General features: G+C 40.1%; 5 protein-coding genes across 8 annotated transcripts in view; 3 read left to right on the top strand and 2 right to left on the bottom strand.

Moving 5' to 3' along the window:
* Positions 1-297: 297 nt before the first annotated feature.
* LOC102289587 (piggyBac transposable element-derived protein 4) lies at positions 298-3,223 on the bottom strand. Its single transcript, XM_005947412.3, has one exon. It carries the CDS (start codon positions 2,580-2,582, stop codon positions 846-848), a length of 1,737 nt encoding a protein of 578 aa, XP_005947474.1. The 5' UTR covers positions 2,583-3,223; the 3' UTR covers positions 298-845.
* Positions 3,224-6,702: 3,479 nt separating this feature from the next.
* On the top strand, positions 6,703-16,341 carry agbl2 (AGBL carboxypeptidase 2). Of its 4 annotated transcripts, none has more exons than XM_014329255.2 (24): positions 6,703-6,851; positions 7,006-7,056; positions 8,502-8,631; positions 8,910-9,077; positions 9,206-9,313; positions 9,498-9,648; positions 9,751-10,006; positions 10,203-10,604; positions 10,838-10,980; positions 11,198-11,357; positions 11,544-11,670; positions 11,759-11,859; positions 12,022-12,116; positions 12,228-12,303; positions 12,416-12,487; positions 13,418-13,498; positions 13,620-13,709; positions 13,857-13,932; positions 14,021-14,173; positions 14,302-14,332; positions 14,412-14,623; positions 14,740-14,863; positions 14,980-15,139; positions 15,261-16,341. In XM_014329255.2, the coding sequence occupies exons 1-24, from the start codon at positions 6,843-6,845 to the stop codon at positions 15,330-15,332; spliced, it is 3,048 nt and encodes a 1,015-aa protein (XP_014184741.1). In that variant the 5' UTR covers positions 6,703-6,842; the 3' UTR covers positions 15,333-16,341. The 4 variants fall into 4 exon arrangements, 3 of the variants coding, with proteins under 3 accessions (XP_014184741.1, XP_014184742.1, XP_014184740.1); XM_014329256.2 differs by having other exon boundaries at positions 6,704-6,851; positions 12,416-12,511; positions 13,620-13,676; XM_014329254.2 differs by having other exon boundaries at positions 6,704-6,851; positions 12,416-12,511.
* Positions 15,670-18,129, bottom strand: tmem17 (transmembrane protein 17). The gene is made up of 5 exons (XM_005947410.3): positions 17,909-18,129; positions 17,644-17,747; positions 16,151-16,264; positions 15,894-16,037; positions 15,670-15,811 (listed from the first exon to the last, which is right to left on the bottom strand). Exons 1-5 carry the CDS (start codon positions 18,021-18,023, stop codon positions 15,734-15,736), a joined length of 555 nt encoding a protein of 184 aa, XP_005947472.1. The 5' UTR covers positions 18,024-18,129; the 3' UTR covers positions 15,670-15,733.
* A 334-nt stretch (positions 18,130-18,463) lies between these two features.
* On the top strand, positions 18,464-21,537 carry LOC102314647 (E3 ubiquitin/ISG15 ligase TRIM25). Its single transcript, XM_005947409.3, has 6 exons — positions 18,464-19,063; positions 19,234-19,329; positions 19,614-19,847; positions 19,930-20,086; positions 20,196-20,240; positions 20,340-21,537. Exons 1-6 carry the CDS (start codon positions 18,482-18,484, stop codon positions 20,858-20,860), a joined length of 1,635 nt encoding a protein of 544 aa, XP_005947471.1. The 5' UTR covers positions 18,464-18,481; the 3' UTR covers positions 20,861-21,537.
* Positions 21,538-22,366: 829 nt separating this feature from the next.
* LOC102314341 (tripartite motif-containing protein 16) overlaps positions 22,367-24,388 on the top strand; it is a 15,914-nt gene continuing 13,892 nt past the window's right edge. The window contains exons 1-5 of the mRNA XM_005947408.2: positions 22,367-22,992; positions 23,076-23,171; positions 23,680-23,925; positions 24,017-24,170; positions 24,273-24,303. Of these exons, the coding sequence (XP_005947470.2) occupies positions 22,399-22,992; positions 23,076-23,171; positions 23,680-23,925; positions 24,017-24,170; positions 24,273-24,303 (1,121 nt within the window). The 5' untranslated portion in view covers positions 22,367-22,398. The remainder of the gene's footprint in view (positions 22,993-23,075; positions 23,172-23,679; positions 23,926-24,016; positions 24,171-24,272; positions 24,304-24,388) is intronic.

Raw genomic sequence — 24,388 nt, 5'->3', positions numbered from 1 at the left:
GACATTCTGTCACTCAGCAGTGGTGAGTGCAGTTTGTACTGTGGTCTGCTGGGGGAACAGGATCAGAGCTGATGATACCCACAGACTGATTAACCCTCTGAGTCTGATCAAAATCACTACCCTTTCAGCTTGTTCGTGGCCACCTACAGATTAGGTCTGTAATTTTTAGTGCAGAGAGAGCAAAAACATAAAAACTCCCTCTCAAACTGTTCGTGGCCAAAAATGGGCACCCCTTGTTTACATTTACAAAATGCTATAGAATTCATATATATTAAGAAAAATGTCCAGTTTTTTTTAACATGATTTTTTAGATTAGCATCAGGGCTGTTCATGAAAATCAAAATTTCATTAAAATTCTGAAATTTAACCCTTTAAATATCAGAGCACATAATCATAACAACTCATAAATTGAGAAAATCATAAAATCCCAGTTTTTTTCTAAATAATACATGCCATCTGATTTATTTGCTAACCATGATGAAGGTTAGATGCATAGCAATAATTAACAGCATCAATGACATTTATGCAACATTGTTTTTTTCTGCAGTGGCAGAAAAACAAAAAAACTCCCTCTCAGACTGTTCGTGGCCAAAAATGGCCACCCCTTGTTTACATTTACAGAATACTATAAAATGATTATATATTAAAACATTTTTCTACTTAGACCAACTTCATTTTTTAAATGAAAACCAGTCCTAGTCATGAAAACCATTTTTATTCCTGTGAGTAATGACCCCAATAAAAGAAACTCCCACTTTGTTAGTCATGCCAAAAACGGCCTTTTATTGCTTGTTTGTACAAAATACATCCTCTTTCTCTGTGTGTGTGTGTGTACATGTGTGTACTCAGGGAAGGCAGGACACGCAAACCACAGCAGAGTGATCTTTGCAGACACTCTTTTCACAGCTGGAGCAAGTGGTTGCCGTTCTTCTTCTGTTTATACACAGTTCGCACCTTTTCCTCGTTTTGTTGATGGGCTTTGGGTCAGACTCTGTTTCTGATTCTGACTGCTGTATCTCAGCAACAATAGCAGCGGCTGCTTTTGAGCGTGGGGCACAAGGCCGTCTTGCAATTTCTGGAGTCACCAGCATGTAGCCCAGCTCCTCCAGGAACACCCTTCGTTTGTGGGTCTTGGTGGACTCCCACTCAGGATTCACTGCTTTCCACAGGACAAAGCCATTGTATGCTGAGATGTCCAGAAGATTGTAGAACAGAGTCAGTGGCCAGCGACTGGTTTTCCTCCGACAACTGTAGGTGCCGACAACCTTGTCTAGGTTATCCACTCCACCTTTACACTTGTTGTAATCAAGGATTGCTGCTGGCTTCTTCTTTTCCCCATCACTGACTGCTGGTTCCCTATGCTTTGTGCTCAAAAGAAGCACATTCTTCCCTTGCTTGGGCATGTAGGAGACTGCCATGGTTGTTTTGGTGAAGGCAAAGAGAGATGAAAGAATCTTCCTCTGTCTCAGCTGAACAAGCTGGGGAGGGAGCTCTGGTTTGTTTCCCCTGATTGTGCCAACCAGAGCTACTTTTCTTCTGAGCAGCTCCTCTGCCAAGCTGAACGATGTAAAGAAGTTGTCACAAGTGACAGTGTGTCCTTTGAGCCCCTCTGTCAGTTGTAGCACAACTCTCATTCCCTGATTAACTTCCCGGGAACTTCCAGATTTTCCTGTGTAAATTTCCATCTTCCAAGCATAGGAGGTTGCCACATCACAGATCACCCAGATTTTAATGCCATATTTTGCAGGCTTCTTGGGCATATACTGCCGAAATCCACATCGACCTTTGAATCCAACCATCTGCTCATCGACACAGACGTCAACTCCTGGATTGAACAGCAGGGGGAGACGAGCAACCCACTTTTCCCACAGGACGCGAAATGCAGCAAGCTTATCGTTCCTGAAACATCTCGGGCGGGCGAGCTTGTCATCAAAGCGGATGTTAGCGCTGATCTGGGCGTAGCGGTAGTGGGGCATTGTAGCACGGAATATTGCCCGTCCGGTCTTGTCAGCCCACAAACCACGCGATGCTTCATGCCTTGAGCGGTAGACACCAGCGAGAATCAAAAGCCCAATGTACGCTCTCATCTCCACATCATCCACATCCCTCCAATTCTCACACTTTCGCCTCCCATGCAGGTTTGTGTGGGTGCACAGCAGCTGAATGATCTCTTCTGTCACAAACAGGTCAAATGCAGATCTCAGGGTGCTAATGCGGGTAACTGCATACAGGGTGGGCCCTGGAGTGATACCAGTGGGTACTGGATTGTAGCGCATGGTCTCCTCAGCAGTGGGAAACCACTCAATATTCCCAGAACGAGACATCCACTCGGCCCCCGGCGCCCCGGCGTCTGCCGCTTCTCCTACCGTCTCTTCCATTAGCCGCTCTACCTCGACTGCTGTCTTTGTATCATTCTCACTTGGTGAAGAAGAGGAATCGGGCACTGGATGGTAATCCTCATCACTGGTAGAGATGCTGTCATTCTCTGAGGAGACTGATGCAGCGGATTCCTCGTCATCTTCGCTCTCTGAGCGCCTCACATAGTCAGGTGCTTGAAGCAGTGAATATGACCGTCTTGCCATCTTGCCAGAGCAAAAATGATCTTGAAGCTGCTGGGTTTATTTATAGCTTTGACTATGACTTATGACTGCACCTGTATAAACCCCAGGACAGAATTACAAACAGTCCCAGTTTGTTGTTGTTTATGCTACAGCTACAGCTTTGAATTTTGCAGAGTGTCCTGTGAGTTCTTTCTCTGTGTTGCGGGAATTACTGTCTTGCGTGTGACTGGGTGCAGTAAGGAGTGTATGTGATGTGTGTGAGCATTGACTGTAGAAAACATGGACGACGCGACAGCTCCCCAAAAATGAAGCCAAAACGTCCCTATCGCCCCCTGCAGTATAAGTCATAAACCCGCCTCCTCCATGTTAGCGGATGGGAGTGGGGTCAGACTAAAATAAATTAATTCTCCTTAGATATTTTTTTCCAAAGATTATTTCTTTTCTTTTCAATAGTTCTCATCACGCTGTTTGATGTCCAAGGGGTCTCCTTTCCCATAAGTTTGATTCTAATTCCTACCACGGTGACGTTAAATTGGGCTGAAACGTACGGTGGCCCTGAGAGGCCAAACGGACTGCAACTTCAGAAAACACTTGCAAAAAGAAAAATGCTGCAAAAAGGAAAACGCTGCACTGCAACTTCAAGAAAAACGCTGCACTGCAAAAAGAAAAATGCTGCAAAAAGAAAGACGCTGCACTGCAAAAAGAAAAACGCTACAAAGAGAAAAGCGCTGCAAAAGCACAACGGGAATAGGAAAAAAGACAACAGAAAGCTTCATTTCTAAGGCTACATTAAACATTATCTTTGTTAGAATTACCTTTGAATGTATATTCCAGATATCTGTAGCATTATTAGAATCATGAGATTACAACACTAGTGATGTGAGGTTCTGTATCGAGGCTTCAAAGCTTGTGTCGAGTAATGGAGGGGGCGTTTCCGCGATGCGTGTATCGAGGCTTGCTTCATTTATGGGAGGAGCTGAAAATGATGACGTCCGAAGCCTCGCTGCCCGGCTGTACCACGTGACTGGTTCATGAAGTGGTTCGAACTTTGCCAGGAGATATGACAGCGATATAAAGCCCTCAGACTTCATTCAAAATGTAGGTGTTTGATGGAGAGTTGCGGTTAGTGAGAGTTTGGAGACAGTTTGGAGGTTTATGAGAGTGAGGAGAGAAAGTCAGGAGAGAATGGAGCCAGCTAAGAAGAGGAGGATGTCCTCCCCTGTGTGGGAATATTTTGATTTTATTCCTCCCAACAAGGTATGTAAATTTCTACAGAAGATGTATTTTCATAATACTGATGGTGCAATACAATTTATGTTAAGTACAAGGTGAAGTGTTTGCTATGTGCCAGGGAGCTGGGATATAACAACAACACCTCATCCATGCTTAGGCACTACAGAGCTTTGCATGAGAATAAGGGGAACACCGATTGTGGAGCAAGACCAGGTGAGCCATCGAATACAATGATAATATAGCATGCAGTCATGTTACTAAATGATATAACAATATTATACAACTGTAATAAGTTACGTGTGTGATATTTATATTTGTGCTTTGTCTTTATTGTCTTTCCTCAGGAGAACAATCTCAAATAGATGAAGACCTGGTCAGCATGGTGATTGAGGACTCACAGCCATTTAGCATTGTGGAGGACAAAGGATTTCAAAAGATTTGTTAAATCATTAAATCCTAGCTATGTTCTCCCCACTAAAAAGGCCTAAAAGCAGTGAAAATTTAGTTTTTACAGAATAAAATGTGAACAGGCAGTGTGTAGCTGTCCATACCTCAACGTTACAAAAGCACAACTACTGTCCACACCCCAACCACACCTCACCTCACAGTAAATGATCATTTCCATTTTAAGCATTTCCAAATATCATTTTCCATACTGCCAGTATAAATATACACAGTATACTGCCATCACTACAATATACATGTTTTACACACTCCTTTTGTTGTTGACATTTACAGGCTGTGTGCAAAAGGCCACACTCTTCAAATTCATGCCAACTAATATTTTTACGTCCAGTAGGTGTCCTACTAGAGCAAATGAAGCTTCAAGAAGCTTTGCGCTGGGTGAACCAATTGGATGAAAAGTCAGTCAAGTCAAGTCAAGTATTTATTTATTGTCATTGTCAAAGAACAATGAAATTGCGTTTGGGGCTTCCGTACAACCCGTAAAAAAAAAATACCCCTTAAAACCCAAGTGTAAATATTTAACCCAGTGTGACTTCAGTGCAATGAGACAATCCTTAGCAACAACATGAGAACAAGACAGGTAATGTTCATAGGACATTCAGACAAAGACCTGAGAAACATGACAAAATGCAACAATGCAACCCGTTCAATATTATTGTACTGTGAGATATGATGGTTGTCTATTTAAGAAAGGGGGGGGAGGGGGAAGAAATAAAGATATAATGCACCAATGCAAACCAGTTCAGTGCTATTAAGAAGTTGGATATGGTTATTGTCCGTGAGAGGGGGGCAGAGAGGGGGGGGCAGATTCAGGAGCCTCACAGCCTGTGGATACAGGCTGTTGGCCAGTCTGGATGTTCTGGCCTGTATAGACCTGTACCTTCTCCCTGAGGGCAGCAGGTGGAAAAGGTGGCGCGCAGGGTGATGTTGGTCCCGCAGGATACTGTGCACCCTCCTCAGACAGCGAGTGGGGAAGATATTACTGATCTCTGGCAGACTTGTTCCAATAATTCTGCCAGCTTCTTTCACCACCCGCTGGAGTGCTTGCTGGTCGGCCTTGGTGCAGCTGGGGAACCACACTAGAAATCCATAGCGTCAGAACGCTGCTGATGGCACAGTTGTAGAAGTTCAACATCAGAGGTCTGGGAATGTGTGCGCTCCGCAGTCTCCTCAGGTAGTAGAGGCGCTGTTGGGCCTTCCGTGCAACTAAGGTGATATGGTTGCCCCAGGACAGGTCCTCGGTCACAGTTACCCCCAAGAATTTAAAACTGCTCACCCTCTCCACCGCCTCACTGCCAATGAAGAGAGGCAGATGGTTGTTATGACCCTTCCTCCGGAAATCTACAGTGTTCACTGAAGCTTCATTTGCCCATCACTACTGACATCCACTTAACCACAGCTTAAAAAAAAGAAATTTAAAGCAAACTATACCGCAACATGTTTCCTCAGGTTAGATGTTGAGTTTTTGTACGCTGAAACGTCGGTTTGCTTTGGCTCACACAGAAGACATCGCATTATATAGCTGTCCTTTTGTACTCCTTTAAAGTGAAACATGCTTTGCATATGCGGCCAAGGGTGTTTGTCCTGTTCAGTGTTAGCGGAGACGGTTGCCATTTTTTGATGTATTTCTTCCGTAACAAAACTCTATTGAGTTAAAGTTTGGCTAAATCGAGTACTGACATTTTATAGTGGATCACTTAACAAAAAGGCTATGAAAACTATTACTATTTGTAGTAATTACAAATTATTTGAATGTTTGTAATTCTTTGTATTACACCCCCTGGCATATGTTAATTTTGTTCTGATTGTATACATGTTCTGTATACTGTTTCTTAATAAAGTTTAATATTTAAAAAAAATAAAATAAAATACTAGGCCTGCCATTTTATATCTGGTCATGTGGCGGCATGATCCATCCAATGTGTGAAATTAATTATTTAAAAAAGTAACGAGTCGAATTTTGCAAATGTGGCGGAGTAAAAGTACGGTTTCTTCTTCACAAATGTACTCAAGTAAAAGTAAAAAGTATCGTGCATAAAAGGTACTTTAAAAGTACATTTTTTTCAAAAACCTACTCAAGTAAATGTAGCGGAGTAAATGTAGCTCGTTACTACCCACCTCTGATTATAGGCTAATAAAAAGCCTTCCCTTCATAGACCATGGATAAAAGCCAGACTATTCAACGGACCAGCCGAAATGTGAGACAGGGGACAAAGACTATACATGCTGTGCAGTCCCGTAAAGAGGGTAATCTAGTCACCGTACTGCCATGTAATGTTATTATTATTATAAATCTTATAATAATGTTACTATTTGTATTATATTGTTATTATTTGTAACTATAAAATTATTTTGAAAATGTATGTAATATTTTACACAAAGTATTTTTTTTTCTTATCGACATCATCATCGCGCATTTCCTAGATTTTTTCAGTAAGTTACCTGTTTCCATGGCAACTTTGGTGTTGAGGCTTTTGGTTGCTTAGCAAAGTCAGGTCCCCCGAAAAAGGTTGTTCAGTGTAGTCTTACTTACCTCTAAAACGTACGCTTATATTTCGCCGGGGGGCCGTAGTACAATCAAATATGAGCGAGGTAAGTGGCCGTCAGAGTGTGATAAACGTAGAAAGCTCTAGCACGGTCAGAAATGTTAGCAAGCTGCCAAAAGAATGTATGCTAACGATAGTAGTGGCGTTTACACGCTCGAAAATGTAGTGAACAAGGTTTTTAAGTTGCTGTCTTCATGCAGGAATGCCAGGTTAAGATCCCCGTGAGAGATTCTACACTCAAACCTACACAGGTAATTTGGAGTTTCTTTGTTTAGGTTAAATGTTATTTTAGTTTACTAAAGCAGAGCTCTGATACAGCTACGTTGGGCTGCGCCCTCATTCACAAGAGGTCGCCAGAGCGGGCAGTTGTACGTGTTTGATTTGGTAGATATTTTTTAAACAAAAGCCAGGCCTAACCCTTTTTGAAAAATGACCCTGACGAAATAAAGGGGGAAAAGAGGGGGTGCGGGGTCTTGATATTCAAACTAAACTGTAAAGATCCAATCCAATCTAAAAATCAATTAAAACTGAACTATATGAAAAACCAAAAGAATGAACATTTCCTTTGGAATTTAAACGACGTGAGAAACCACTACTGAAATGTACAAAATAACTGTTTTTGTCTTTTGGTCATATTTTTCTGATACAGGTTGCGCACACACGGGCAAAACACATTTTTGTCATTGAAGGTATTGCAGTGATTTGTCCTGGACTACCAATGGTGGAAGATCCTGTATCAGATCAGATCCTGTTGTGTCTCTTTGTAGGAAAATGGGGGGTATCAGATGATTTTGATCTGTTGCTTTGATTTGAAATTATACAGTCAGAAGATTATATACACTTATCATGGGCTTAAATATCAAACACCAAATGGTAATTTGGGGGGGGGTTAATGAATTCTTTGAACTTTTCTTTTTCCAGGCTGGAATGATTGTACAGCCTATATTATTAAAGAATTTAAAAATGAAAATTATTTAGGATTTTCTGTATTTCAGACACAGGGTCAGAAAGTATACAGACACACTTTAACATAAACAGTTGTACATAAGTTCAAATTATGCTGATGTGTCACCACTTTCCCAAGGTGTGGAAAAACACCCGCACAGTCATACTCAGGACAGGAAATCTAAAGTTTTATGTTCAGACAAGTTAGCAAGTTAGCTATTTAGTCATAATGGCAAGTATATATTTGGAGTGAAACTTTCAAACTTAAGCCCTCTGTACCAGCTGTCAAGCATGGTGTTCGTAGCTTCATGCTTTGGGGCTGTTTTGCTGCCAGTGGTACTGGTACGTTATTCAAAGTGAGTGAAATAAGGAGGACTACCTCCAAATTCTTCAGCTAAAAACAACAGCTAGACATTTAAAACACAATGAGCCTTTCCAAAAGGACAATGATCCTAAACACACACATACACAAAAAAACATTGTTCAAAGAAATTATTAAAAGCCTAAAAATCCCATGACTTTCATTCCAGTGATGAGTGTATGTAAACTTCTGAACTCTATGTATGTATCAGCTAATGACCGACGGAAAGACCTGAAAACAGCATAACTGAAAACATCCACTAGAAGATGTTGAAATTTTTTTATTTTATATTGTCTTGATTACAAACCAGTATTGGTGCAGGTGCTAAGTTATTTATGTTTATTGGTTAAAAATTGATCCAGCACTGATTACTTATATTTTCCTGACCAGGCAGAGAAAACATCAACCATGGTCAGCTCTGCTGTTAGGAATTGTGGAACTGCCCACCAGCTGGACACAGCAGACACCAGTTGCTCCCGCACAGATGAAGATGATGAGGAACTGACAAAGATGAAGCAGTGTAAGCTGTTTTCATAAAGGGTGTTATTGTATAACATGTATGTAGCCTAAATGTTGCTGATACACGAGTGTCAATGTAATGAACTTTTGAAAAGCAAGCATGGTCATCTCATTTCAGTTTTACATCTTTATATATTTAACAAGCACTGTTTTATAAATGAGATAACTGCATCTGTCAGCGTAAACCCCATGAGGCAAGTGGGCATACATGATGAAGATTGTAGCAAACAGCATGATTGTTAAAATAGCATTAAAGGTGTGTTTCATGTTCCCACTCAGTATGTAGAGACCTAAGTCAGAAGCTGAGGACCACACAGCTACTCGTTACCATCAGTGGTGGACGACCTGTTATAAGTCTCAGGCCACCACCAGAACTGGTCAACTTCTCATGTGGCATCCGCTGGCCAATAGAGTGTGAGGTCATCAGCGACATTATCCATCACATAGGTAATGCTTCATTTCAATAAAACTTTGATGTCACTGGGTTTTTTTTAGTGGTAAGAATAAAAACCATACCAACAATATGTTGAACAGAAATTTGGCATTCCCTTGTTTAAAATGAGTGTATTTTCTAGAGTGGGACCCACCAGAGCCAGAGCCCTTCTATCAGTGCACAGGATATGAGAGGACACCCATGCCAGTCGGAGAGGAGAGGGGGAAGGTGGTATTCTGCATTGACCATGGTAACTCTTAACTGTCATCATTGGGATTTATGTTTGCACTTCCAGGTTATTTCATATGTACTTTAAGTTATATACTGTATACTGTCACTATTCTCTGAAAAAACAATGTAAATTCAGTGCATCTTAAAGCTTTAAGTAAATTTAGTGTTTCTTTTTTTTTTTTTGTTCTTCTCATCCTTTAAAGCCGCTAAGCACCCATATTTCACCTACTCTCGTATTGGAGGAAGCAGAGAACCCATTAAGCGAGCCACTTTTTATGATGTCAGTCAGTCAGAGCTGACTCTCAAGTTTGAGTCACGGTTTGAGAGTGGGAACCTTCAGAAGGCCGTCCAAGTGTGAGTCTGCAGGTTTATTGTTCTTTTCAGTTGTATATTTTCACTTTTGGAGTAATGTTAGGTTCAGTTTTTATCTCTGCTCATATTTTCTTGCCTGTTCAGGGGTGCCTATGACTATGAGCTGACCCTGCGCACAGACATGTACACAACAAAGCACACGCAGTGGTTTTACTTCAGGGTCAGGAACACAAAAGCTGGCGTCACCTACCGCTTCACTATCATTAACTTGATGAAGAGGAGCAGTCTGTATTCACAGGGTATGAAACCACTCCTATACTCTGAGAGGGATGCTGAAGAGAATGGTGTTGGATGGAAACGCGCAGGTTCAAATATCAAATACTACCAGAACTGCAGTCAGGTAGGTGGCATCTGGATTAAGTTTAACTATGATACCTTATTTCCCAGAACCAATCACTTTCTCCCTTTGAACATTAGCTGAGAATTAAATGTATGAACATAGTGTAGAGGTAATCTGTCAAAGATTAAAGCCTGAACTGAAAGTCTGACTGTAGACAGGATTGTTTCTAAAAGTATATTTTCTCTGCGTCACTTAGAATACAAAGGACAACAACAGTGATGGCATCACCCTTTACTCACTCTCCTGGACACTCCAGTTCCCTTATGATTCAGACACCTGCTACCTGGCCCACTGCTACCCCTACACATATTCACGCCTGCAGCGCTACCTTAGCCGTATTACTTCCAACCCTACAGTTAGGTCATACTGCAAAGTACGGGTCTTGTGCCAAAGTCTTGCTGGAAACGCTGTGTATGTGATAACAGTAACACCCCAGGACTCTAACAGAATGGACGACAAGACCAAGAAGGCTGTGGTGGTGACAGCCAGGGTGCACCCAGGAGAATCCAATGCATCCTGGATGATGGAGGGATTCCTGAACTTTCTTCTTGGTGACTCAGATGATGCTCAGCTTCTCAGGGACACTTTTGTTTTTAAGGTGCCTGTTGTCTCTATTCTGGCTTAATGTGTTAATCCGTACTGAAATACATTGCAAATTTGTGTGTTTGTTTTTTGTTTGTGAAAGAAGATAACAATCAATTTAATATAATAAACCTATTTTTTATAATACACTTGTTTTTTTTTAAACGTATTGTTACAGATCGCTGTGTTTTTCTAGTTTTAATTATGGCAATTAAGCTAATTTTTGTTTGCTCCTCTTTGGTGCTGCAGGTGGTCCCAATGTTGAACCCAGATGGTGTCGTGGTGGGTAACTACCGCTGCTCTCTTGCAGGCAGGGACCTCAACAGAAACTACAGGACACTGCTCAGAGATTCCTTTCCTTCTGTGTGGCACACCCGAAACATGGTGGAAAAGTGAGACTTGATAAAAAAAAAATATCATTTTTGACATGTTTAGAGTTGCTTAATCAAGCTCAAGATATTTCTCCTTTGAAGTGCCTCAGGCTTTCCAATATGTTTCAAATATGATGATTACCAAACAGCCTGTGCATACACAATTTTTTAATTGATTGTGAATGTTGACTGAATTTGTTTCTTAATCGAAATCTCTGCCACACTGCATTTTCCTCAGATTACTGGCCGAAAGAGATGTAGTTCTTTACTGTGATTTTCATGGTCACAGCCGAAAAAACGATGTCTTCATGTATGGCTGCAAAAACAAAGGTGACTCTACGCTGAAACTTCACGCGAGAGTCTTTCCACTAATGATGAGCAAGAATGCTAGCAATAAGGTAAAGTGTATTTTGTCTGAGGGCTTTCAAACACTGTTGCTGACTTTTAAGATTAAAGTTCGACATTTTTTTCTGTGGTTGTATGGGCCTTACCTTACCCACCTGTTTGTCACTCACCAGTGTTTAAACTTCAAGTTTACTACCTATCAAACTCTTGATATTTCATATACACTGTTCTTTTCTTAGTTCTCCTTTAACAGCTGTAAATTCCGGGTGCAGAAGAGCAAAGAGGGCACAGGACGGATCGTCATGTGGAGACTTGGCATCAAAAACAGCTACACCATGGAGGCCACCTTTGGAGGCTCCACTTTAGGTGAGTAAAAAACTTTCTGAAGATGTGCATGTTTTTTGTAAGCTTGCACATATCACGTAAGCGGATTTATAATTTGCTGAACTCTTAGGCGACAGGAGAGGAACACATTTTACTACTCAAGACTTGAAGTCCCTGGGTTTTCACCTGTGTGACACCCTCCTGGACTATTGTGACCCTGATCCAATAAAGGTGAGAGATTAAGCAAATATAAAAACAAATACTATAGTAAGCTCCAACTCAGTCTAGTTGCTATTGTATGACCGTTAATAATAATCCTGGATACTTGTGTTTTGATATAGTGACTGTATATATATGCAATTATTTTAATTTTGTCTGTGCTTTTTATTTGAGATCACTTATTGTCTGACAGAATTGGCATTGCTGCAAAAGGAGTTCAGAGAAAGACTGGGCAAAGATTTGGGCAACAGCTCTGACCTCGAAACCAGGTGATAAAAATATATATTTTTATCCATACTAACCACACTTGGGCAATGTGAGATTGGGAGAATATTTTCTGAATTAGCCTGAATGCAAACATTTTTCTTTTGCTCTCATAGCACAAGTGGCTCAGATAGTTCAGATTCAGAAGGACTCCCACTTCATTTGCTGAACCAGCCAGAAACATATACAGAGGTAAACTGACTACACTAATACACCGAAGCCTCCAGCACCTGTTTGACTGTAGTAATCAGTTTTAAGTCATATGTTCTGTTAGTTTACAACATGCTTCTGTTTTCTGTCACAGCAAACTCCAGTGACGAAAAAAAAGAAACACTTCAGGAGTCATAAAGAGAGGAATAGACGACGACCAAACAGAGTAAAAAACAAAACACAGCAAAAGGTCCTGAAAAGCAACACGAAAAGTCTTTAATCAGCCAGATCTTAAATAAAAAAGGAAAAAGTTGGTGATTCTTAAGTTCACCTTGACTTTTGTTTGATTTTAGCCATTATGAACTCAAAATATTTAATCTTTTTCTGGTCTTGCCTTTTAGAGGCTGGCATTTCTGCAGATTCCTTGAACCATTTCATGGTTTTATGCACTTTAGAGGGAGAAATATGCAATTGCTTTTAAACAATTCTTTAATTTTTTCATTTTTTTAATACCAAATCATGATTGCAGTCACCCATTGACATCACCTCTCTCATTTCACATCTTTATTTTATTATTGCAATTATTGCGACGTTATTAGCCCACATTTACTCTTATCCTAGCTTGTTTTAAAAATGTGATGCAGGCCTGAAATGCAGGACTGGATGCATGTTAACAAATGAAATGATCGAACAAAAGAGGAAATATTTTGAGGTTATCTAGTCTGGAATAAAAGTCAAAGTCCATCTAAGATTTGAATTTTCATTATTTATATTGTAGATACAGTCAGAAATGGTCTCCTGACCTAAGTGTTTTATGTACTAGAAATGTCACATGGGCCAAATATAAAATCTGAAAATCTTCTGCAGCCAACTCAGATATTTACTTATTAATTACATGCTATTGGACAATTTTAGGGTCTACTTTTGCAAGCCACTGTAACTATTTCATGAAAATTTTAAGCCAGATTGCAAAACCCTCATTAAAGGTTCTTTGGGATACCAAAGGAAATTTCAATAGAAAATTCTGTTTGATTTTGGAACCACTCCAAAAGGATATTATCCAGTAAAATTGCATCTTATCCTGTTTAGTTTAAAATTCAAACGATTCCAACACTTTGGGAATCACTGCTGTAAACAATATTCTTGATCTTTGCAGGAGTCTGACGTGCCCCCTGACAAAACAATCAAAGAGAGCGTCCAAAAGAGGCCTGCTGAACGCCACAGGAAGAAACCTCACGTATGAAACAGCATCCAAACGTGTTTGTGGTCTTCACAGTAACACCAGCTACACTACAATATTGAGGCTGGTGAACAGATGAAGACATTTACTGATCCTTACTGTTTCCTCCTTTGTTAAGGTAAACACTCTGATGAGAAAAGGTCCTACAATCACTCACCATGGTGATGTCAGTCAGGTGAGGCTGTGGCAGGGTTGCAAGCATGTAAAGGTGATCATGTGAAGGTCATTTATTTGAAGCCTTATGCATCAACCATAAACCTGTCTTTTGTAAGCACTAATAATTCACAGAGAATCTGCAGATGTCTTGCAATACCTGGAGCAGACCATAATCTTTCATTTCAAATTTGTCAATCAGGAAAACTCAGATCTACGTTACAGTCCAGAACCATGCCCACTTCACAGCAAATACACCGGTGCTTCACCCCACAAAGGTAAGGTTTATTTTGGAGATTCAGTCTGCAGGTAAAGGTCAGAGTATTTCCAAATTAATGTGGAGCGCTTGCTTGACTTACTTTACAGGTGATCCGGACATGGAGACAGGACGGCCGGGACACTCCTCTCCCCCACTGAACCTCAGGGCTCTCATTCCACCGTCATCAAAAATCATAAAGTCCAGCCAGCATCAACATCACTGCCACCGCCAGCCTTTTACCCCCTACAAATTCTACAAAGGTTTGTCTGTCTGTACACTTCTTTCAGGTGGAACTAAATTATATTATTACTAATGTTAAAAAGTCAGTCAATTCAAGTTTGTATCAAATTGTCGCTCCTCTGTAGTGAAACTTGTCTTCCCCTTTCAGGGTTGCCACCTTTGCTTACATCAGCCCACGGGTAAACCTCACAATCTTATTATATCTTTATCATTAAACAGAACTAAAGATTGAGAAATGTTGTGTCTCTTTTGTGACAGATCTCCCAAATTCACCTATGTGAATATGTCTCCAGAAATTATTCCAAGAAGGCATCTACTGACAAGTTTCAACAACAACAAATTCAGTGGCCGGCACATTTTTAGAGACAGCTCTTCATGGCTCTCACATTACGTTGATGCAAAAGAGACCTCACGCACAGAAATGACCGAGACCAAATGGTATAAAAGGGAAGAAGACAATTCCTCAGAAGGTTGGGTTGCACATTTGTTATATTAAGACTAGTCAGTTTGTAGTTAGTTATTATTGTGATAAATTTTCATGAAATAGCTCCATCACTGTTACTTACTTTACTTTGACTTTATTCAGTGGATTCATCACTGTTCAGACATGATGTTCAGGACCTGAAAGCTCATACTCGTGACACCTCCCTGAAGGAACCCGATTCATGCAGATTTTTTGTGCCTGTGCTTAGGGACCTAACAGGAATAAGGTGAACTTCTCCATTATCCTCTTAATTCTGTGATTTATTATTTCTGTTAAATATTATGATAATAATACAAGCATTGTTCATTTAAACCCTGGTCTCTCCTTTTTCAATTTCCTCAGAAAAAGCAACGACAAAAGACACAGGGGTATTTTACCTTCATCCCCCATGAGAGAGCAACTTCCACGTCCACAGAGTGACACAGTCAGCGTGCTTCAGGCTAAGGACATTAGGCTCTATCACTTTGGAGAAGAAAGCCATACAACTGTGACTCCACAAGAAGTAATGGTCAAAAGGACATCACAGTCAGCCTTGCACAAGCGAAAACCTCTAATCTGAGAAGTACACACTTAATTTATTCACTGGTCAGTGATGGAATTTTTTTTCTTTTTTACTTCAACAGTTGTTTACAAAAGAAACCCTAGAAAAAAAATACTCAGTATGGATCAGAGGGAAGGGAAAAGTCCAGGAATAGTTAAAAATGCCTCTTATTAAACATGAAATAAATAAATTGACTCTGAATTTAATCACTTTTTTTCCTTTTTGCTTAATGTTAATGGCCCTGATAAAGACCTGATTTATGGCTGAAAAATCTTCATCTTTGGCTCTTTCTAACAAACGACAAAGGATTCACATCATGTTCATGTTTTTTAATGCAAAATGTGAAAACATATTAATAAAATAAATGTTAATAAAATACAAAAAATATATGTTAAAAATCCCCTATTTTCAATAACGGATCTTGAGTAGCAGCTACCCCGTGCAGCATGTCTAAGACAAAATGTGACAGTTTCTTGTTGTCAGCCTGTGACCCTGGAGATGTGAGCAGAGGTTTTGCCCAGATGTGTCCAGATGTGGACGTCAGAGTGTGAGAAGTCAGTCAAACTGTCGCAGATGAAATTGGCTTTCTGTGTGTCTGACCATGTCGCGGAGCGCAACAAAACCAGAAATGGCCTGGGAGCATTCAGGGATAAAATCAGTGTTAATAAATGTAGCTATGAAATTCTGAAAATGTTGATAATGCAACTTACCATACCTGTGTGAGTATGAATAAGGCAAGGACGATGTGAACACCTCTCTCCAGGGGCTGAACAAGGATGGCTTCATTAAAGAGCTGAAACAGGATTAATGGAAACTGCAGCAGGACGCTCAAGAGCCAAAATCCAGCCAGCTCTGGGACCTTCAACAAATACAGTCATTTGACAAGTTTTCATCTCTGCTGTCCACTCACTGGGTTTCTTTACATATAATTATACAAATATCCTTATTTCATATGTGAATGTATAAATGCACCTTTTGCTGCAAGTTCCCGGCATAACCAAGGTAGAGTCGAATAGCCTCAATCAGCGTCATCAGGATAAGAATAGTAACAAGGATGATTTTGTAGTAGTCTGACAAAGCAGGATACTGGTGGAAATAACAAGCCAAACAACACAGTTTATAGTCTAACACTAAAACTTGTATCCACTTTGTAATGGTTTTTTTTTTTTAATGCTACACTCTGAGATAAACTCAAGCAAATTTCCTGTTGCATATTCAGATTTACTTTTTTAAAATAATAAGTATCGAAAAAAGTCAGATATTACTGTTTTGGGATTTTATGTCCAGCTGAAAACACTCAAAAAATATTTATGTTTTGACTTTAAAGCAACTGAAATATAAAAATTTTGCAAAGTGCCAAATGTGTCTCAAATGTTAAATCTTGTTCATTCTTCCACATCCTTGCTTTTAAACGTATGATGTGATTTTTTTTTCTGCTCCTCTTCATAACCACTTGTGTATTTTGGAATGTTTTTATTGGTAAGATTACAGTTCCTAACACACTGGGACAAAGTCTGTTTTTGAAAGAAAAAAAAAACGTGAAAACGTGGCACACGGTACTACTAAAAGGTCAAATACATTTAACATATTTTTAACTGAATGTGATTTTTGCTAAATAACTACACTGAGTATAAAAGGAAGCCAAGGTTTGTAATTTTTGATACACAATAGTCTTCTTGCTATCATGTATTCTCCTTTTTGTCTCAATAACCTTTAAAATTGGTATTTACTGTTATTTCAGTTGCTGTTTTGTCCAGTAACTATTTATGTTTCAGTGGTGAGCTACATATTTCATGTGGTGCTCACAAATAATTAACAAAAAACACTAAAACAAAATCTGAGCACCCAGTTGAAAGTTTTCCAGGATTTACTGCAGCTTCATTCCCTTTAATTTGTGCCCACGTTCATTGTATCCCACAAACATTTGTGTAACTTAGGGGCTTTAATTTAGTACCTCGGGCACAGGGTAGGTTGCAGAAGACATTCGACATGTTAACCTGGGAGACCTTCAGGCACCTGTGGAGTTTCCAGCATGACAGGATGGAGCACCATGTCACAAGGGAAAAAGTAATAACTAGGTGGCCTGGTGCTCATCAAATTCACACTTTGGATCCATGGCCAGGAAACTATGCAGCAGATGGCAGAGTAGTTAGCATTGTTGGTTCACAGGAAGAAGGTCCTGTGTGGACTTTGCATGATCCCCCTGTGTTTGTGTGGGTTCTCTCTGGGTACTACCAACAGTCAAAACACATTCAGTTAGTGAGGTTAGGTTATTTATTGAATCTAAATCGACTGTAGCTGTGAATGGTTGTCTGTCTTTCTTTGTTAGTCCAGTGACACACTGGCGACCTTTACAGGGTGGACCCCTGATGCTGAAATCCAGTATACCACAGAAAGGTGCATAACAGTCTAAATAAGAGTGGAAAGGGTCAAGATTGTAAACCAGAATTATGTTGGCATAATACCTTAAGCTGCAGCATTACAGTTTCACTGATCCACCACCAGGGGAAGAACCACATGTTAAAGTACAGAGACATCTGGAGCTGGAGGCTTGAAAGAACTCGATTGTCTGAAAACAAATACAAACAGCAGAACATACACGAACCGAATAAGCAACCTAAGTGCAAATAAACTACTGGAAAGCTTAGTTTGAGTAAACAACAGCCATTAGTGCAGCTACATCAATGCTAACACCAATGCTAATTCATCAGTAACGTTAGCTGCATTCACCGTGTGCCAAAAACGCGTCGCGGTCTTTAGAGGAAGACTCCGTCCGACTCTGGTCAAACAAAACGTTGCGAGAAAAGTCCTCTAAATGTTTTCTAAGTGTCTCCGGGAGCTCCATGGTCCGCTAAATAAAAACATTACAAGAGGAAAACCATTCCGCCTCTTCCTCACTGAGAAACTGAACGCCGTTGTCGTTTCCATGGCTACCAGGGAAATCTCGCGTTCTGTGTTTAAATCTCGCATGGAATATGTTCTTTGTATTTAACCAGACACCTTTCCTCTTAGTGCTTTTATTAAATAGCGCATCTACCTACAATATATTAATATATCACAGTGGTAAGTAAGTAAGTAAGTAAATAAATTATTTATAAATAAATATTAATAATGAACTTTATATTTGAGAAAAAAAAATGTCTAACATTTAAAAAAAAATAATAATAATAATCGAAAAGTAGCTCTGCAGATTTATAGGTGGAGCTACATTAGCTTTAGATTTTTGGACGTGTTTGGACAGACTATTAAATCACTTGCACTTTTGTTTCCATTGAAAGTGAAAGTTACAGATGTGGAACGAAGATGGCCGAGAGCTGTGAAGTACTACATTCCTTCTCCTGCTCCATATGCCTGGATGTTTTGAAGAATCCCGTGACTCTTCACTGTGGCCACAACTACTGTATGGACTGTATAAATGGCTGCTTCGACCAGGAGGATCAGAGTGGTATTTACAGCTGCCCACAGTGCAGACACACTTTCAACCCAAGACCCGTCCTCAAGAAAAACACAGTGCTGGTTGATTTGATGGTAAAAATGTCTGTGAGAGCACAATCCAACATGCGAGTAAAGGATGAAGTTGGACCAGGGGATGTGGAGTGTGATTTCTGCACTGTGAGGAAGCTGAAAGCTGTTAAGTCTTGCCTGGTATGTCTGGCATCTTACTGTGCCACTCACTTGCAACCTCACTATAAGTCTGCTGCGTTTAAGAGGCACAAGTTGGTCGAAGTGTCAGCTTCCATACAAGAGAAGATCTGCTCCAAGCACGACAAGCTACTCGAAGTCTACTGTCGCAGTGATGGGCAGTGTGTTTGTCTCCTTTGTGTGATGGACGAACATAAAGGCCATGACACTGTCTCGGCTGCAGCAGAGAGAAAAGATAAGCAGGTAATAATATAGTTGTAGACTTCCAACCATCATCCATGCTGTTGTGAATTTCAATTTAAAGTTACTGCTAGAGCTTCTGTTATAGCAGTCATAGGGTTTTAAGGGGCTTTTTATATTCAGCTGTATTTCTGTAATTTAAACTTTGATGATTTTGTAATGATGACTTTTAGAAACAACTTGGAAAGAAGAAACAAATAATCCAGCAAGGCATTCAAGAAAAAGAGAAGCAGCTCCGGCAACTAAGACAGAAAACTAAAGGACTGAAGGTGAAGTTTTGAATCTGTGTTATGTAAAGTTTTCCCTAAAAATCTGTTTCTGCAAAGTAACCAGCATTGTTCCTTTATGTCCTCTTGTCCTATTCTCGTGAAGGTTTTTTGTTACCTCAAAGGAAAAAAAGTGTAATCAAGAATAAATTTGCCACTTCCAAAACGTCATGTAAATTCTTAATAAGATAAAATTATGAAGTTGTCTAGAAATTAAATAAAATTAATTAAATTAAGCCCTTAAACCAACAACTGTGAGATGTTAAATGGAATTTTTTACTGCTCAGGCTTCAAGTGATGCAGCAGTTGCTCAAAATGAGAAAGCCTATGCTGAGATTGTTCTGAAGGCAGACAAAAGGCGCTATGCCGTGAACGATCTGATCAGAGATCAGGAGAAGGCCGCGTTGAGTCGCGCTGGGGAGCTTGTGGATCGGCTGGAGAAGGAAATCAGTGAGCTGAGGAAGCGAGAGGACCAACTGAAGCAGCTGTCGCGCACTGAAGATCACATTAATTTCCTGCAGGTGCGCAAACAGTCAAATACGTGGATCATATTGTGTGCAGGGCAGCAGTTAATGATGTGTTTATTGTTTTGCATGTTTACAGCACTGCCAGACCATTTTTGACTGTACAGAACCTGATCTGTCTTCTGATGTGAACATCCAACTGCACACACCTTTCGACTTTGTCACAAATGCTATTTCTGACTTGAGAGACAAAATGGAAAGCGTGGCCAAGAGCATTGCACAAATATCTGAGACAAGTAAGATGAGAAGTTAGCTAAATAATGCTTAGTAAAATCATGCTAATCATTTTTAATTAAATAGAACAGGAAGTGCTACTTTCAATAATATCATGTTTTGTACTTTTAGTTAAAGTTGATCCTGATCCCAAGACAAGAGAGGAGTTTTCTATGTGTGAGTCATTTGTTTAGTGTACATATTTTTATTCAGTTTCTGTGCTTTCCGTTACTTTGATTTCACTGAGTTAATATTTCCTGACATTGTACTTTTCAGATTCCTGCTGCATAACATTGGATCCCAACACAGCATTTGAAAACCTGTTGCTCTCTAATGGAAACACCAAAGTAACCTGGGCTAAAAACCCCCAGAGGTACCCTTACCACCCAGATAGATTTACCAAATATGATCAAGTGTTGTGCACTGAGGGTTTATCTGGTGTTTGCTACTGGGAGGTTGAATGGAAAGGGCCACGGGTTGAGATAGCCCTGTGCTATAAAGGAACAGAGCTGGAAGAAAGTGGCTTCGGCTACACCGACCAGTCCTGGTGCATTTCTCTTTCTAGTTCCTGTTGTGCTTTTTGGCACAATGAAGTCAAAACTAGAATACCCATTCCCTGTTCCTCTACAGTGGGAGTGTATTTGAACGACAAGGGAGGGAGCCTCTCCTTCTACAGCGTGTCTGATTCTGGTCAAATGGTGCTCGTTCACAGAGTTCAGACCACATTCTCCCAGCCTCTGTACCCTGGGTTCATGGTCTCCAGAGGAGCCTCAGTTAGGATAATCACACCAGAGTAAAGCGACATCAGAAGCACCAGAATTACATCAGGTGTATCAGTACATGTTTATCACTATTCCCAAAGTACTCTTCAGTATAATAATACAGTCTGTTGACTCTTGCTCATTATAGCTAAAGCGTCCTTGTTTAAAATATTTTTGTTTGTGAGGCTAAAGACATTAGGCTAACATTTACTGAACTGAATTTATTTGGCAAGTGTGTTTGTGCACAGAGGTCTGTTGTGTGTATACAGTGTTCAAGAGGGTGCAGTTACATAAACATGCACTAATATATTCATAGAGAAAATCCTCTACAGAAATGTCAATGCTGAGAATTCTTAAACCATTATGTGACTGTTTAATTATGTCAATAAAAGTGGAATTCTTCTTCTCAAAAGACTCATTTCTAAGTGTAATCTTGCAAATACAGATCCATAGAACTGCATTTTAAGATGCTGTTATTATTATTTTTATGGTGCACGGTGGTTAGCACTGTTGCCTTATAGCAAGAAGATCCCAAGTTTGACTCCACCATCTGGTCAGGACCTTTTTGTGTGGAGTTGTCATGTTCTCTGGGTACTCTTGCTTTCTCCCACAATCCAAAGGCAGGCAATTAGAGGGGTTTAGGTTAATCGGTAATTCTAAATTACCCATAAGGGTGACTGCGAATGGTTGCCTGTCTGGCGACCCGTCCACCTCTCACCATATGATAGCTGGGATAGGTTGCAGCCTATCCCAGCTATCATAGAGGATTTTATTTGTATATTATTTAACCTCTTGGGACCTGCCGTCCACATATGTGGACATCACATATGGGTTATTTAGACCAAAATACTCAATTTTGCTTTACAAGGGCCTGATATCCACTTACGAGGACATTATACTGCTACTGTTCTATCAAAATTTTAAATGAATATGCTCATATGTGGCTCTTATTTTTCTTAAAAACAAAAATAAAGTTAAAAACAAAAATCTGGTAATTCTTTGTTTTTACATTCATTGGGCCGAATATGTCCAAATATCAAAGAGAAACTAAAAATGCATGCCGTGGAAGAGTTCAGGTCTTAGGAGGTTAATGTTACAAACTCAAAAGTGAAACCAAATTCTGCCAACATAAGAACCAAAATAACAACAAGGAAATAAACTTATTTAATTGCTTTAAAAAAGGTTGCTTTAAAAACCATGTATATCTACTAGTGCCCTGTGGTTTGGCCAGAATGTGAAGAATAAACTCTAACTTAGCAAATTACTTCTTTCAAAATAGCCAAAAGGAAAGCAGGGGTTGTTTTACTGACCTGTATCAAAATGGCATTTTTTCTGAAAGAGAAATAGCTTTGAATCTAGGTAACAGGTCATGACTGCATTTGATGAAAGGCTGATACTTTCACACAAATACTTTCACTTACTTCCAGTTAATGCAGTTATTCTTTAAATCGGAATAGCGGGCGTTTATTGTGCTGTCAATGAGGTCTTGAGTGCCCTCCTACTAGGAACAAGCTGCCTTTAAGCCACTCCTTCCTCAGAGAAATAGAAAGTAACTTCTCTTGTGGAGGAAGAAAATGGCTCACGCTGTGGACCTATTTGACTGCTCCGTATGTTTGGGATTATTGGAGGATCCAGTGACTACTACTTGTGGACACAGCTACTGTATGAAATGTATCAATACTTTCTGGGATACAAAACATGACAGTAAAGAAACTTACAGCTGCCCTCAGTGCAGGCAGACTTTTAACAGAAGGCCTGTTTTGAAGAGGAACACCATTCTGGCTAACTTGTTAGAGGAACATAAGAAAACAACCAGACAAGGAGCTGCTCCTACCGTAGCTTCTGATGATAACATCTATGCTGCACCTGGGGATGTGCAGTGTGACTTTTGCACAGGGAGGAAACTCAAAGCTCACATGTTTTGTCAGGTGTGTTTAGCCTCTTACTGTGAGGCTCACCTGGAACCTCATTTTCAGGTGCCACCGCTACAAAAGCACAAACTAGTAAAAGCTTCTACGAGGATCAAAGAAAGCATCTGCAGTCGTCATGACAAACTTCAGGAGCTTTACTGCCGCACCGATCGGCAGTTCCTGTGTCTCATGTGTGCGGTGGATGAACACAAAGGCCATAACACTATATCCGTCACAGAAGAAAAGCAAGAAATGCAGGTTAGTCAGTTTAGTCCCATGTTGTAAACATTTGTTGCACGGCATTTATGAGGTCCTGAAAAGTTTCTGCATTTGTTTAACAGAGACACCTGGAAAAGACCAAATGGGTAATCACAGACAGAGTGCTGGCTTCAGAGGCCAAAATGGAAAAGCTAATGGAAGCTGCAGGCTCTATAAGAGTGAGTGTTATCCACAAACATAAATATGCATTTGTTTGGTTCAGCAAAGGATTTTTTGTGCTTTTTTTAAATACAAAGTTTTATCTAATTTTGAGTGGAAAAAGTATGTAAACCTTAAAAATTAGCAGTGCAGCTAAGGGGGGGGAAATCATTTGTTTTCAGCCAGTGCGATGACAGCTGTGAGTCGGTGCTCTGTTGACATTATTTCAAAAGGTTAGTGGAACTGTTAGAGTAATACAAGATTCATGTTTGGGACTCAGTGGCAGGGGTGAACAAACCTGGCTTAGAATCAATCATTCATTTAATGTAAAAAAACAAAACAACAAACAGTATTTAAAATTAATAGGAGTATTAAATACTACATGTCCTAAGCCAAGATGCTGAGCACCAAATTGGTGTGAGAGTTTACAAGTCAGCAATTCAGTCAGTGATTGAGTGTGACTTGTTTAGTTGGCTTGGATCACTATTGTAACAGTCATAGCAGGCAAATAGTACATTTTTCCTACAGGACGCTGCCTGGGAGGTGTGTGATGAGTTTGAGCGGGTCTGTGAGGAACGTATCCTGCTGTACACCCACTTCCTGAGGAAGAAGTGCTCTGAGATGAGAGAGAAAGTTGGAGAGGCTGAGAAAGCTGGAGTGGACTGGACCGAACACCACCTCGGGCAGCTGAAGCGTGAAGTGTCTGAGTTAAGGAGGAGAGAGAGTAAAATCTGTCAGCTTTCACAAACAGAGGATCCCATTCAGTTTCTTCAGGTTATGGCTGCTTTTTGATACTTTAGGCTTATGTCTCATTTTGTATCCAGTTTGTGAGGTTAAATATTAATATTAATGTTTCCCTGTGCAGGGCTTCCAAACCCTGGGTGACCTCCCTGTGCTCACAGACTCACACAGAGAGCTTGACAACTTGACAAAGTTTGTCACTGCACAAAAGAATAAAATGAAAAAGATGTGCAATGAAGAAAAAAGGGATCTGACGGATTATTCTGGAAAAATCATCAGTAAGTGTGATCATTTGGGATCATTTGAGATTTTTAAACATCATAACTGTGGTCTCACCTTGTTTACTTAAAAACTATGCTTTTTGTGTTTTTCCTTACAAGTGTCAAGAAGGACAAGGCCGCAGGAGGGACGGACAAGGACAGAACTTGTGATGAAATATAAGAGTAAGCATGATGTTAATGACTACAGACATATTTGAGAGCTTAAGCGAGTCCTT

This window comes from Haplochromis burtoni, unplaced genomic scaffold, assembly GCF_018398535.1.
Source record: "Haplochromis burtoni strain Fernald_Lab_line unplaced genomic scaffold, NCSU_Asbu1 Contig_526, whole genome shotgun sequence".
NCBI classification, from domain to species: domain Eukaryota; kingdom Metazoa; phylum Chordata; class Actinopteri; order Cichliformes; family Cichlidae; genus Haplochromis; species Haplochromis burtoni.
The sequence above is the reverse complement of the archived record's forward strand: the minus strand, read 5'-3'. Positions and strand labels throughout refer to the sequence as shown.